Genomic DNA, 13,469 nt, shown 5'->3' with positions numbered 1-13,469 from the left:
GTCATTAGATAGGTTTACCAGATAACATGAATATATAGAACTAGTAGCTGTCGCCCGTGATTCCACCCGCGCGGAAATAAAAAAATAAAATAATTAGAGGCCTGTGTTCTTCTAGATTATGTTCTACGTCTATGTCAAATTTCAGCTGAATTCGTTTAGCTGTTCTGGAGATACCTTCAAACATCCATCCATCCAAATATCCGCATTTATAATATTGGTAAGATGATGCATATAGTGGTTTAAATTAAATAAAACACTTTGTTTGTGATTTTCCAATTTTAATGTTTAACTGCATGTGGTTGCATACAATTGACGGTGTATGTTATAAAATTTAAATCCTGTAATAAATTTGTTAGCCTTTCGAAGTGACGCTCAGTGTACGGGAGTGATGCTTCGATAAAACTTTCTAAATTTGCCACTTTTAGATTGCCTGAAATAATTTCAGGAGTTAATATATTAAATACTATTTGAGCTGCATGACAATTTTTGTTATTCGTATTCCATTCCACGGCAAATCTTAAAAGTGTTTCTTTTTGTGTATGATTTATTTCTTTTAGTGTTTCAAAAAGCTTATTGTGTCCGTGTTTTAAAACTTCATTTATAATTTTAAGGACATGTAAGGGCCTCTCCATTCGTAATGCTAATTTCAAAGCTTTTACCAATTTTTTATCGTGCAATAAATTTTGTAATTCTTGCTCTTGTAAAATTAACTCTTCTCTCTCTTTTGCCATTTTTTCACGCCGTTCTACGGTCACGTCTTTTAGTTTGACTAATTTGGAATCAGAGCCTCCTGTTATTATAAGAGATTCATCTCTATTGACTGTCATAGACCATACTTTTCCGTCATGATTATCCAACGACATTTTACATTCAGAAGTTTTTATGTTCCAGAGTTTTAAAAGACCGTCTGCACCACTCGATATAATTTGCTGACCTTTACTTAAAAATTCTATTTTCAATACTGAACTTTCGTGACCTTCGAATGTTTTAAGACAACTCAAATCAGCTATAGACCAAAGTTTAAGTGTACTGTCGGCGGAAGATGTTAACACTACTTGGTCAACTGGTGAAAACCTAACACACCATATTCCTCTTCTATGCCCTTTCAAAACTCCTAATAACGTTAAATCTTCAGACCAAAGTTTCGCTGTCTTATCCTGTGATGCTGTGGCAATCATTTTATCGTTAGGGGACACAGCAACACAATTTATATCCATTTGATGAGCTAATTCTGTATGCGTCGCATTTAACTTTACGTCGACAACATCTTGATTTTTAGGTACATCCCAGATTTTCAAACAGGTATCTTGACTTACAGATACGAAAAACTTATCTGACGTTTGTGCCGTAAATACGGACCCCACAGATGCAGTATGCCTGTACCCTACTCCTAAACATTGTATTTCATTATTCAATTGATTAATCCAAATTCTAACTGTATTATCTTTTCCTGATGATACAAACATATCTGGTCTTGTTGGGAAATTTGCAAGTGATAAAACAATATCAGTGTGTCCTTTAACAATCTTACAATTCAAATTATCTAATTCATAATGCTTTAAGTCACGACTATTGGTAGCAACAACAAAATGTGTCTCATCTTTACCTAAAAATATTATATCTAATATTTCATCTGTAAAACCAATCATTTGCTTTAGACAATTAAATGTCTCCAAATCATGAATGATAATATTATGATCCACTGTTACAACTGATAGCATATTTCTTGCTTCATTGAATTGTAAATGTGTTATAGCTAATCCACCTTCTTCAGATGCTGGTGATACAAGACTATTGTTTTGTTCAAACATTAAACGACTCATTTGCATATTCCATACTTTAACAACTCCCTTTTCACCAGCACAAGCAACATATATACCATCCATTTCTAACTTCTTCTTGAAGTTAGGTATTCTGAATGATGATGGTAATAATATAGCTGTTTCAATACTTTCATAGACAGGTAAAACTTTCAAAGCTTTACTTTCATTTAATTTCCAAAGTATAAGCACTCTGTCTCTACCAGAGCTGACCATATGTTCACCATCTGATGTAAAAAGTAGAGATGTCACTTTACTAAAATGTCCAGTGTATATTTGTAGTTCTTTCCCAGATTTTGAGTCCCAAGATCTTATCTTTGTATCATCAGCTGCACCAAAGATTAATTGCTTTGAGACATCTGGATGATACTTGACAATTGTGAACACTCCCATAGCACCATGAAGACTACTAATACATGTATAGTGATTTAGATCCCACAACCTGATGTTACCGTCGGAACTTGCTGATGCAATATTACTATCAGTAGAATCAAATGCTAGGCGTGCCACTGCTCCTTTGTGACCAGATCGCCAAACTTTTTTCTGTTCTCCTGTATTTTTATCCCAAAGTTTCATCAAGCCACTTTTATGTGCAGTCACTACAACCTCATTATTGTTAGAGAGTTGGAATGTGTAAATCTGATCAGCTTCCTCTTTGTCTTCATTAACTTCACCAATTGTTAAAACATTAGAGAGTGTGTTTATATCAACAACTTTAATTACATCTTCGCATTGACAAAGAAATTGGCCTCCATCTGATGTCCAGTGAATATCTCCACCAGTGTAGAAAGCAGTATACTCATTAGACTTTTCATACCTAAAACAAATTTATTTGATATGATGAAATGAAATGTTTCATAAATATTTTGTAAAAAGGTGTACTAACTAAATTATTGCACATTAAATGAAAATATGTAATGTTTTAAACGGCCCAAAGAGAATCAAAGACCGGTAATATGCCAAAACAATAAACCGCAAATCAAAAATAAGTGGAAGTGTAAATAAATACTTACAATTCTTTTAGCATGTGTGCCATTTTGTTAAATATAATAGGAATTTAGATAACAAATCCTTCTTAATTCTTGGAGTACGTATCCTGATTTTAAATTAATATTTATTTTCTTTCCTCACGTGGGCAAAAATGTCATTTTTTCAAAGACTTGTGTTAAAAGTGAAAACGTCAAAAAGATACATTTCGTTTGATGCATACTTTGAATTTTTTTTAATAATTTAACATCTGAATGAAGTGCTGCTAGAGGGTGCTTTAAAATATGTTGTTAACTGCAATCACCGTAAAAGTCAGTGTTTTTTTTTATTTAAGTCAGTAATTTTCTACAAAAAAATGACGTCAGAGATGGATCTTTATTTTTCCTTCTATCTTTATGAAATATTAAAAAGGTATATCATGTCATTGTCATAGACACCTAAAAAGACAAGGCTGTATGACTTAGTTCCTTGGCCTGCTCTTTCGAGCGAATAATAAAAACAACATAGACATGTCAATCTCTCATGTCAAACGAAAAATAATAACATAACCTCAAATATTTCGTTAAAGTAAATAAGATGTTAAAAAGTAGAATTTTCAATTATGTAAGCAAAAACTTTTCTACGCAAAAAGTTACAAATAATGTTACTCATCAAAATTCTTTTGAGACGGTATATTCATTTCCGCAAATTAAGTACATAGCAATTATAAACAGACTGAAAATATATCATTTTTTGGGAACAGGTATAGCTATACCTAGTTGTGGATTACTGGAAATGAGTAATGTTTTATCGAGTAATGCGTTTCTCGCGACATCGTACGTAGGTAAGTAATTATTTATTTATGTATACATCTTGAAATGTATACCATACCACTTATTCATGCAAAGTAAATTTTCTCTCACTAACATATAAGACTGCTGACTCTCACTGCTGCAGTCAGTTAATAATCACTACAGATGTAGGTATCTTAGAAGTCCCTTAGTAACCCATAGATTTCTTAGTTGACAATCAAACTATATGTGTGCGGGGAAAAATATTAAATGGTAAACTGAGGTCTTTAAATTTGTAAACATATTTTCATCCACATTACACAATACAAATAATAAATGACTTTTATTTTTAGGTATAACTGGAGCTGCTGTTTTCTCACTGGCCAGTATTCCATTCCGGAATTTGATAGGCTTTTTATACATAAGTGAAGATAATAAATCAATAAAAATTTCTTCCGTTGACTTCTGGGGGAGGCGGAAGGACAGAATAATAGATGCAGATGATTGGATTCCATTATATGACATGCCACCAAAATTTACCGACCCACTATTTCGCACACCACAGTTATCTGATGGTACAAAATATAAACTTGTTATGAAGTATGGTAAAATAATTAATGCTACAAAAGTAGGTCAAGTTTTAGAATAACTAAGAAAATTGATTTTATATAAGATCTATTTATTACAGGAATAAAAAGGACAAAAAAAACAAGCAATATTAATGCATCATGTCATTCTATTCCTTAAATAATACAATATTGTAAACCATTTTTTAAATATAATAAATTTAGATTAAATAGAATGGAAATCAATTGCATGTGTTTGTCTATAATTTATGTGTATTGCTGCCATATAAAATGGTTGCTTTAAAATGTTTACTTATCAATTAATTATTATCCATCTGTATATACAAATTATTACAAAATTACACCTATACATAAGGCCCAAGGGGCCTTTGAAATTTGTGTACCTCAGTCAGCCAAATAAAATAATAAGCATTTCACATCCACAATAAAAGATTTATTTTACAATTTTAACATTTCTAGTCAACAAGACTAGGCTCCCATCATATTTTATTAAAGTAAAACATTTTTAATTATATGAATTTCACCAAAAAAAAAGATTACAAAAAAAAATTCTTGATCATGACTTAAATTCCCCCTAACTTAGGGTAGGCTCCAAGCCCTCAGTGGGGACACCTCAGCTAATGATGATGAGTCGAATTATTGTTAAAAATTCAAACTTCATTAAATTAAACATAAATAAAAACAAAATATGCATTTAAAAAACTGACAAATAAATATGTGATAATAAAAAAACTAACTCATATCCATGGGAACCCAATAACATTTACTTAGAAAATTTAAAATTAGACAAGAAATAAATTTCATTAGTGCCACAAGGATTGCATAAGAGATTATAAAAAAATTTCCTACTTGTTCTAGCGTATGCAATTCAAACTATGCTTCTTTCATAGTCATAAGGTATAAAATAGACACGAAATTCAACCCTTTTTTCTAAGATTTTACTAATTCAACTAAGGCAAGCCGATGTTGAATTTACAAATTACCTTGTTTTTATGAAACCTAAATTTAAGTGCATCTACTTTAATGTGACAAGATGGATATAAATTATATTTCACAATCCTGGTTGTATGGCAAAAGCTTTAGAAACAAGGGTTCTAATAGCCCAATGTTTCATAAATTCACTTGATTATCGTGAGTTCTATGTGTTTGGTTTTTATCTAGGACTAGGCTAGGTCTAGAATTAATTTCTAGCCACGTCGGTACTATCAGGATTAGTCAACCCAAGCTTGTGCTGGCTGGTCTGTGGTGAAGGGGCTAACTCCATTCCTCTCCATTGCATCGAGAACTTCGCAAACGTACGCCGCAACGTCTGCCCGACTTTGCTCTATACCTTTAATGAATGGATGCTCTAATAGTCTGTTGTATTTTGGTCGCTGAGTTTCTTCTTTTATGAGGCTGAAAAATTAATAGTAAGTAAAGTTTTTTTTAAATCATATACAGTCATCCTGTATCTTGTCTGTAACTTCATATAGTAGTTTTCATTAAAAAGTTAAATGTTCTACTTAAAAATTTATTTAAACATTTTTTTTTAATGAAAATCATATACACTACAAAACTTATGGTTAGACTTATCCGTGAATCTATTCATCTACTTAATAGCGACCCCACAAAAAATTATTCTCCTAATAAGAAAGACATTTGATTTATTTATTTATAGACTTAACTTATAAATGGCTTGTGAATACTTACCAAGTATTGACAAAGTGGACAAAGTTGTTTGAGAATGAGTTGTTCTTGTTAGTGAGACGTGGCGGATCACCTTGAACTACTTGTTGTAACTGCTCAAACACGGAACCCCAACGAGGGTATGGAAAAGCTCCTGTTGCCACTTCCATTAATGTTATTCCGAGAGACCAAACGTCAGAGCGCACGTCATATCCTCTCGCACGACCTGGGTCAATCCGTTCTGGCTAAAAATACATTTTCAATTAGCCTATATTTTTGTTTGTAAACATCTTTGTCATACCATGCTGAATCAATTCATTTTAGGATAAAGAAATTAAGGGACATGCTGTGCCGACCCTCGATAGGGATAAGGGCAGGTTGATGATGATAAAGAAATTATGGTGGAAATCATGGTATAATTTATCAAAATTATGTAATACAAAAAGATTTTCTTAACTTAGTGTTTTGTTATACTTACAGCCATGTAGGGTCTACATCCAGCATCCCGAGTCCGCGCTATTGAGTCCACCAGTTTACCTGATATACCAAAGTCACAAAGCTTTATGTTCCCCCTTCTGTCTAATAATATGTTAGAAGGTTTTACATCCCTGGAAATAAAAGTCACAATTTTTACAGAACTTTCAAAACACTTAGACTTTTTGTGAATGCATTACCTATATTTTAGATTAAAGACACAATTTTACGTCAAACAATTTCTTTTTATCACTTACCGATGAATAATTTTTAATTTCTCCTTTAAATAATTTAAAGCTTTGACTGTTGCAAGAGTTATTTTAGCTAAAATAGTTTCAGGTATTCGAGTCTGCATCCTTTCACAAATGAACTTGTAAAATTTGTCTAAAGATGTATCCATCAGTTCCATGCATATCCAACAATCACCCTGAAAAAAATATTTTAATTATATTAACAAAGAATTTTTAAATTTATTCTATGCCACTACAAATGAGTTATAATTCAGTTTTAGGATCAAAAAATTATATATTCTTAATTTTAGCTATGCTTTCATATGTACTTACTTCCTTAAATAGTGCCCCATAAAACTGTACAATATAGACACATTCATTGCTTTTCATGACAACTTCAAGATCCATAAGCAACTGCTTTTGTTCCTTTTCATCCACAGTGGAGCGAATCCTCTTCACAGCCATTACTCTGTTAGTTCTATTATAAAAAAAAATAACCAGTCATCATAATAGCAGATCTTGAACAAATTCATTCATATAATTTTCACTACTACTAAGTTAAAATAATTTATATTCACTATATAGCATTTATTCACAATTTTACTTAAGATGAAAGAATAATCTACACTTACTTTCTGTGAACCATTTTATTTACTGCTCCAAAGGCACCTCTACCAATTTCACCAAGATCCTGTAAGTCATCTGCAGTAAAATCATATATTTCTGTAGCTGATAATTGCAACTTTCCTGATGATTGCATTGTAGGATAAATTCTACATCTATCTCTGAAAATACAAGAAATATACCAATAAATTAAGAAAAGAAATGTTAATCAAGTTTAAAGAAGAGTATCTGATAATAGTTCTTGTAAATGTCATGTTTTCGATAAATTGTTATTTCCTGTGAAAAATCTCTCACCATTTAGCGAAATATGTTAAAATTGAATTTGTAATGATTTTCGATATAAACATATTTGTTTTGCCTTAATATTTACCTGGTATTGTCAGGCAAAACATCTCTGATAGTACGCGCTGGGACTCTCGCTTTCGGCCCCGGTGTATTCGAAGGGAACGGCACAAATGCTGCCCCATCACCTGATGGTCCACCAAGCTGTAAATCTAACATTTTGCGTTTTTCTGAACAGAATAAATTTAAATCTGGTTTTGGCATGTTTGGTCTACTTGGCCCTGTAAAAAACAAATTCATGAAGATTTATATAAGTATGTAAAGCTTCTTATATAAGAAGAATTAATTGATAAAAGGAACACAATGTTTTGATCGAGGTTTACCTTGACTTGACGATACTTCGCCATTCTTCGACATTTTTATAAACAGGGCAAAACAACAATCAATTATGTTCAAGGCCCCTGCTTTAAGTGTTTACTCCAAAATTCGCCATTTGAAGTTAAATTACAATGTTTAGTTCAATTTAATAACACATTTTAAGATGTTTTGACTAAATAATGCATCGTAGGTGCCTTAAAATTCGACAACAGAAACAGACTATAGACAAGACACACGGCAAAGTTTGACATTTTTCACAGAGTATCCCGCAAAGAGTAGATATTTCAAGTATGTATGATATTTTTAATTGAAAGTGTTGCCACTGTTCTAACATAACTATAAACTTCATACTTTTAACCTTATAGGAAGGGTTTTTTCATCAAACTGCTACATTTATAAGAATCTGGTTTAGGTATACTACTATAGCATTTTTATTTCACACGTTACTGTTCTTTTTCCCCCAAAATGATTTGAACCTTGCCCAATAAAAACGGAATCTTTTTTGCTCTTCGGCTACTCCGAAGTGGAAGTCGTTTTATTTATTTAAAAGAATTCATATATTTTAACGAACTCCATCACTAGATCAAAGAAATTAGGAAATGTTAGTAATGAGTGCACAAAAAAAGTGATTTCATAAGATTTTTTATAAATTCTATAGGCATATAATACACGTGGTACACAATTATTTTGGTTTCCATAATGTTATGTTCTTTTCTGTTTTTTAGACACTTTTGTACTTGTTTCAATTTGTCTTACTGCATCTTCATGTTTACTGTGTCTTTTAGATTTGCTTTTTTCTGTGGCAACACTTTTCACATCATCATGTTGACCATTAGTTATTTCTTGGCTGCTATCATCTACAGACACATTTTTATTTCTGCTATCCTTTCTTTTGAGAGACTTTGTTTTTGCTTGTGAAGTTGCTTGCTCACATCCATCACCTATGGCTCTGTCTGCCACATTAGGCTTAGTTTTGTTGAAATCAACATATGAGACATCAATGACTCTAGATTTTGATGGTTTTGAATCCATGATTTCTTCCTCGTACTCATTTTCTATCCACCTAAAAATGATATTAATTATTTTAAATTATCTATTAATAAAATTATAGCATTTATATGGCAATACACCCAGACTTTGACATGAATTTAATTACCAAAAAGATCCAAAACAAAATTTAAGTTGAGATGTGTGTCACAAACATTTTATACATTTTTTTACCTTTCGTCAAGTTCTCCTCTAATATATGGCAATGCTCCATACAGATCCAAAACTACAATTCGAAATACAACTTCCTGTCCTTCATCAATATTTGTACCAATCCATTTGTTACCTGGTTCTTCTGTGGGTCTTGGTATAACAACATTGAAAACTCTGTAAGAAAAATAAAATAAATAGATGATATACTATGTCTCCAAATCATTACTAACTTAAAATATAGGAGTTTCCTAAAAACAACAGTAACAATATTATGTTTAGTATCTAAAATATACTTTAGAAAATTTTAGGTACTAAATTTGTCTATTTCAACACAAAGTAAAATTATTGTATTTAGTGAAATTAAAATAAAATACATGAACAAGCCAGTACAAAGTGATTTTTAATTACATGGACAAAGCATTACTAATTCAATTAACCCTTATGTTCATTTTGTATAGTATACCATACATACAACTTGGTAAAAATATACAATCATTATAAAATTATTTTTAACTTAGTTTTTTAACTTTGTTTTTTGCTTTTCTTCTTTTTTTGAAATCTTGCCACAATAAGGGTTTAACTAAGAATTATATGACTTTGGAATCCAATTTAAATTATGACAACCTAATATTTTCAAATGAATTGAAGAAAAAAAATATCTTTAAACAAGGGGAAGAATATGGTAATGTGTTACCTGTGTACGAGAATTCCTAAATGTGTTACACTCTTTTTGTTGACAATGCCTTTCAAAGTAGCACCTACACGGGGTTGAAATACAAAGTAGTCAGCTTGTACTTGAAAATATATATCGCCATTGTCATTTCGAATAGTTCCTACATTTTGAAGAACGCGTAAATTTTTGTAACTCATTATTATTCCTTGAAATCTGTAACAATTTAAAATAACAATAATTAATGGAATAGAAATATTGGTAAATAAAATATAGCAAGGACAGAACCGGTTGTAAAGAATGACAAATTAAATAATATCTTCTATGGAACCTTTACAGATTGTTTTATTTACTATTTACTCATTGGATACATTCTAAACATGGTTATGTTCATGAGGCGTATTTTATTGTAATATGTTTTGTTTATTTTATTGCAATAAATTCTACTTACTCCTTATCATATTTGCCAATTTTGTAATCTAATAACTTTTTTATAGACTCTTTTAAGTTCCCTAAACACCAAGGTTGTAAAGCTAAATTTTGAGTCACTTTCCTCTCCACAACACAAGAATTTTTATCATTGGCTAGTTTCCTCAACTCTTTTAATTCGAATTTTATAATAGCAGACATCTTTTAATCATTAATTTAACCAAATGTTACAAAATAACAAAACATTACAAAAATATTCGCATCATATCATGTCACTTATGTCAAAGCGACTCATGTCTAAATATGTCAAAAATTTGTTCTATTTAAAGTATGGCAGAAATATTAATAGAGGTCAGTGCTTGCACGACATTTTTAGCCTTTTAATTTTAAATATATACTTCTGTGTTAACTTAAAATTATGGATAAGATGAAAATTCAAAACAATGCAATTAAATATCTACATTCTTGGTCACAGTTTCAATTTTAAAATGTTAGTCGTGAAACAAGTCGTATTGCGTTTGTCACAATTGTCAATCTTGTTAATGTCAAATGATCTTTTCATTTTGAAATTCAATAAGATATTGTTTTCAATAATTAAAGGAATAAATTGAATCTAACATTTGAGTTATAATTATCTTTAAGTCCATAATGAGAAATCTTACTAATAAAATAATATTTTTTAATAGATGTCAATCACAGCTAAGCCGATGTGCGTTCAATAGGTAATGCAAAAATAAACATAACCTTACAAATGTTTCTTTTTATAAATAACTACTACTTTCATATGTTTTTCAGTACCGCGAAGACCACTCAAACCAGGTTTTATTCTCGACCAACAAGTTTCCCAGATTATTATCAAAATCCAATATTTAGAAAGGAAGATCAGGCAAAACTGATTGAAAACAATGACCTATCTAAATTGGCTACTACTCCGTTCAGGCCTCCAGCATCGTACGAGACGTCATCTGTGTATCACGATCCAATTGTAAAGTAAGGATATTCATACATTATTTTTTATATTTATGGAAATCCGCAGAAGGCCTGTACTTAAATATATTCCTTTTGTCTTTTATAGTAAAGTTATAAATCATGTGATGGAAGATGGTAAGAAACAGTTGGCTCGCAGTTTAGTTGAGAAGGCATTTGAGAATGTTAAGAGAATACAAATTGAACGATACCACTTAGCAACAACGCCAGAAGAGAAGTCCAAGATAATATTAAGTCCAAAAGATATATTGCATAGGGCAATTGAAAACAGTAAGCCCTTACTACAACTATCTCCTATAAAACGAGGAGGCATAACCTATCAGGTATGTTATTACACACAGAATAAAAATTTTGTAAAAGATAAACAAATATAGGGTTAACAAATTTATCTCACTATTTTATAAGTATTTTTTTTAAAGCAGAATAGCATAAATAGGAACAAAAATTGTGAGCTCAGCAATTCAATATTCTTATGATTCCATATATTAAATTAGAGATAAATTACAAAAACTGACTTGGCTATTACTTACACTTATAAAAAATCGTTGTCGCCCATGACTCCATACATGCGGAATTAAAAAAAACTTCATTAGTTGTCTATGTGTTTTCAGACTATGTTCTACATCTATGCCAAATTTCAGCCGTTCCTGAGATACTTTCCAACAAACATCCATCCTTCCAAACATTTGTATTTATAATATTAGTAAGATTTAATTTAATATATTTATATTTTAGGTACCTGGACCTATAACTGAAAAGAGATCATTATTCTTAGCAATTAAGTGGTTACTGGAAGCGGCAAATGATAAAGATAGAACAGTACATTTTCCTGAACAATTTGCTTGGGAACTGTTAGATGCTGCTAATAATACTGGCAAAGTGGTGAAGAGAAAGCAAGATCTTCATAGACAATGTGAGGCAAACAGGGCGTATGCTCATTATAGATGGCAGTAGTGGGTGCTTTGTGTTACCAGCTATAAAAAATAATATAAAAGAACTTGTCAGTAAATGTAGAAAATGTACACTAAATAATTTAGTTAAGTTTTAAAATAAACAAACTTAATACAAAATGTGTTTTTTTGTCTTCCAATTTTATTTTCAAATGCTTATAAGAAATTATCGAGAATGGAAATAAAAAATATCTTAAAATTTAAAATTAATGGATCCAAAACATGTTAGTATAATAAAGTTTAAGTAAAACTCTAAGGATTAAGAATTAATATAATAATATATAATATAATAATAATTATAATAACTTATATATGTTAAGTTAAGTTATAAGTTAAGTTAAGTCTCTAAATCTACTATAACTTATATATGTTTATTCTTAATCTTTAATCCTTAATAGTAATATTATTTCATAAATAATTTAGCAATTTCTTTGTATTTCATATTTCCAAGTATGTTGATAATTTCACAAAAAAAGAGGTTATAATTAAACAATATTTTCTGTCGTATTTTTATATTGAAATCTTAAAGATAAGATTATTATGATTAAACGATTTTTGATACGTGCGACTGACACTGTCTGCAAATATTTACTTTCAAGATCTGACTATATAATTACTTTTATAATAAAAAGAATTATATAAATAAAAAAATGGTTTTATTTACTTTCAAAGTTTAATTTAAAACGGATTTAACAGTCAACATTTGGGAGACTACAAAATGCGGGTAGTTTTAACAGCGTCGGGTAAAAGATTTTCTATTTTTGTCTGTATATGTACCATACCTCTTCTACTTACTAAGGTTAAAAAGATTCAAATAAATGATCACTTTGCCGACTTATTTAACAATAATAGAATGAGGGAAAACTGTGTTACAAACATGAATATTTGGGTAAGTCAATGCTAAGATTTGAATCACGAACTCCTCTTATTTACCTATTGTGCAAGTGTCTGCCCTACTTACAATTCGTACTGGTTTACATTCGTATTTATTATTAATTCCGAAATACTCAAGTTCCTCACGTACAAAAGCATTTTTTTTTAATTTATATCTTTATCGTAAATAACCATATCTAATTCCTCCGTTTATTTTACGATCTTAAGCCGTAAAATCGTATATTCTCTTTGTTGTTGGTAATCCCTTTTGACTTATTATTTTTGTTCACTTTGCAAAGGTTAAATGAAGGCAAGGCAGCGATGGTCACGTACGGCATAGCCAGTGGCGCCGACGTTCGGAGGAAAGGCAACAAAATACATAGAGCCAAAAAAGGAGAGTCCAGAACTAGATGTTTACAGACGCTTTCTTCGTCGTCTGAAAAGAATGCTGAAAATATGTTTGGTATGGTTTTTCTTCATGGTCCTAAGTGCATAATTTAAGTTTCAGAACACAGACAAAAACTGAGTGGTGATAGTTTAATC

The 13,469-nt window shown here is 30.7% G+C and overlaps 5 protein-coding genes across 5 annotated transcripts; 2 read left to right on the top strand and 3 right to left on the bottom strand.

Moving 5' to 3' along the window:
- Positions 1 to 267: 267 nt before the first annotated feature.
- Positions 268 to 2,974, bottom strand: LOC106119143 (transducin beta-like protein 3). Its single transcript, XM_013314030.1, has 2 exons — positions 2,834 to 2,974; positions 268 to 2,637 (listed from the first exon to the last, which is right to left on the bottom strand). The coding sequence occupies exons 1-2, from the start codon at positions 2,854 to 2,856 to the stop codon at positions 279 to 281; spliced, it is 2,382 nt and encodes a 793-aa protein (XP_013169484.1). The 5' UTR covers positions 2,857 to 2,974; the 3' UTR covers positions 268 to 278.
- Positions 2,975 to 3,321: 347 nt separating this feature from the next.
- On the top strand, positions 3,322 to 4,300 carry LOC106119083 (transmembrane protein 186). Its single transcript, XM_013313942.1, has 2 exons — positions 3,322 to 3,630; positions 3,931 to 4,300. The coding sequence occupies exons 1-2, from the start codon at positions 3,384 to 3,386 to the stop codon at positions 4,224 to 4,226; spliced, it is 543 nt and encodes a 180-aa protein (XP_013169396.1). The 5' UTR covers positions 3,322 to 3,383; the 3' UTR covers positions 4,227 to 4,300.
- Positions 4,301 to 4,337: 37 nt separating this feature from the next.
- Positions 4,338 to 8,065, bottom strand: Mkk4 (dual specificity mitogen-activated protein kinase kinase 4). Its single transcript, XM_013313940.1, has 8 exons — positions 7,823 to 8,065; positions 7,528 to 7,720; positions 7,166 to 7,318; positions 6,867 to 7,011; positions 6,561 to 6,730; positions 6,308 to 6,437; positions 5,854 to 6,074; positions 4,338 to 5,559 (listed from the first exon to the last, which is right to left on the bottom strand). The coding sequence occupies exons 1-8, from the start codon at positions 7,854 to 7,856 to the stop codon at positions 5,376 to 5,378; spliced, it is 1,230 nt and encodes a 409-aa protein (XP_013169394.1). The 5' UTR covers positions 7,857 to 8,065; the 3' UTR covers positions 4,338 to 5,375.
- A 378-nt stretch (positions 8,066 to 8,443) lies between these two features.
- Polr1F (RNA polymerase I subunit F) lies at positions 8,444 to 10,395 on the bottom strand. Its single transcript, XM_013313941.1, has 4 exons — positions 10,139 to 10,395; positions 9,712 to 9,903; positions 9,039 to 9,191; positions 8,444 to 8,880 (listed from the first exon to the last, which is right to left on the bottom strand). The coding sequence occupies exons 1-4, from the start codon at positions 10,315 to 10,317 to the stop codon at positions 8,520 to 8,522; spliced, it is 885 nt and encodes a 294-aa protein (XP_013169395.1). The 5' UTR covers positions 10,318 to 10,395; the 3' UTR covers positions 8,444 to 8,519.
- Positions 10,396 to 10,644: 249 nt separating this feature from the next.
- mRpS7 (mitochondrial ribosomal protein S7) lies at positions 10,645 to 12,173 on the top strand. The gene is made up of 4 exons (XM_013313608.1): positions 10,645 to 10,838; positions 10,912 to 11,106; positions 11,192 to 11,426; positions 11,839 to 12,173. Exons 1-4 carry the CDS (start codon positions 10,765 to 10,767, stop codon positions 12,055 to 12,057), a joined length of 723 nt encoding a protein of 240 aa, XP_013169062.1. The 5' UTR covers positions 10,645 to 10,764; the 3' UTR covers positions 12,058 to 12,173.
- The last annotated feature ends 1,296 nt before the right edge of the window (positions 12,174 to 13,469 follow it).

Source organism: Papilio xuthus, unplaced genomic scaffold (assembly GCF_000836235.2).
Source record: "Papilio xuthus unplaced genomic scaffold, Pxut_1.1 DF827542.1, whole genome shotgun sequence".
NCBI classification, from domain to species: domain Eukaryota; kingdom Metazoa; phylum Arthropoda; class Insecta; order Lepidoptera; family Papilionidae; genus Papilio; species Papilio xuthus.
The sequence above is the reverse complement of the archived record's forward strand: the minus strand, read 5'-3'. Positions and strand labels throughout refer to the sequence as shown.

Bases quoted from the DNA above. Each gene is read 5' to 3' on its own strand.
- LOC106119143 (XM_013314030.1), bottom strand. From the start codon at position 2,856: ATGGCACACATGCTAAAAGAATT. The intron at 2,638-2,833 runs GTAAGTATTTAT...AATTTGTTTTAG, and splicing joins GCACACATGCTAAAAGAATT to GTATGAAAAGTCTAATGAGT.
- LOC106119083 (XM_013313942.1), top strand. From the start codon at position 3,384: ATGTTAAAAAGTAGAATTTTCAATTATGTAAGCAAAAACTTTTCTACG. The intron at 3,631-3,930 runs GTAAGTAATTAT...TTTTATTTTTAG, and splicing joins TCTCGCGACATCGTACGTAG to GTATAACTGGAGCTGCTGTT.
- Mkk4 (XM_013313940.1), bottom strand. From the start codon at position 7,856: ATGTCGAAGAATGGCGAAGTATCGTCAAGTCAAG. The intron at 7,721-7,822 runs GTAAACCTCGAT...TGTTTTTTACAG, and splicing joins CGAAGTATCGTCAAGTCAAG to GGCCAAGTAGACCAAACATG. The intron at 7,319-7,527 runs GTAAATATTAAG...TTGTATTTTCAG, and splicing joins GTTTTGCCTGACAATACCAG to AGATAGATGTAGAATTTATC.
- Polr1F (XM_013313941.1), bottom strand. From the start codon at position 10,317: ATGTCTGCTATTATAAAATTCGAATTAAAAGAGTTGAGGAAACTAGCC. The intron at 9,904-10,138 runs GTAAGTAGAATT...AAATTGTTACAG, and splicing joins ATTGGCAAATATGATAAGGA to ATTTCAAGGAATAATAATGA. The intron at 9,192-9,711 runs GTAACACATTAC...TTTTTCTTACAG, and splicing joins TTAGGAATTCTCGTACACAG to AGTTTTCAATGTTGTTATAC.
- mRpS7 (XM_013313608.1), top strand. From the start codon at position 10,765: ATGAGAAATCTTACTAATAAAATAATATTTTTTAATAGATGTCAATCA. The intron at 11,107-11,191 runs GTAAGGATATTC...TGTCTTTTATAG, and splicing joins TATCACGATCCAATTGTAAA to TAAAGTTATAAATCATGTGA. The intron at 11,427-11,838 runs GTATGTTATTAC...TTTATATTTTAG, and splicing joins GAGGAGGCATAACCTATCAG to GTACCTGGACCTATAACTGA.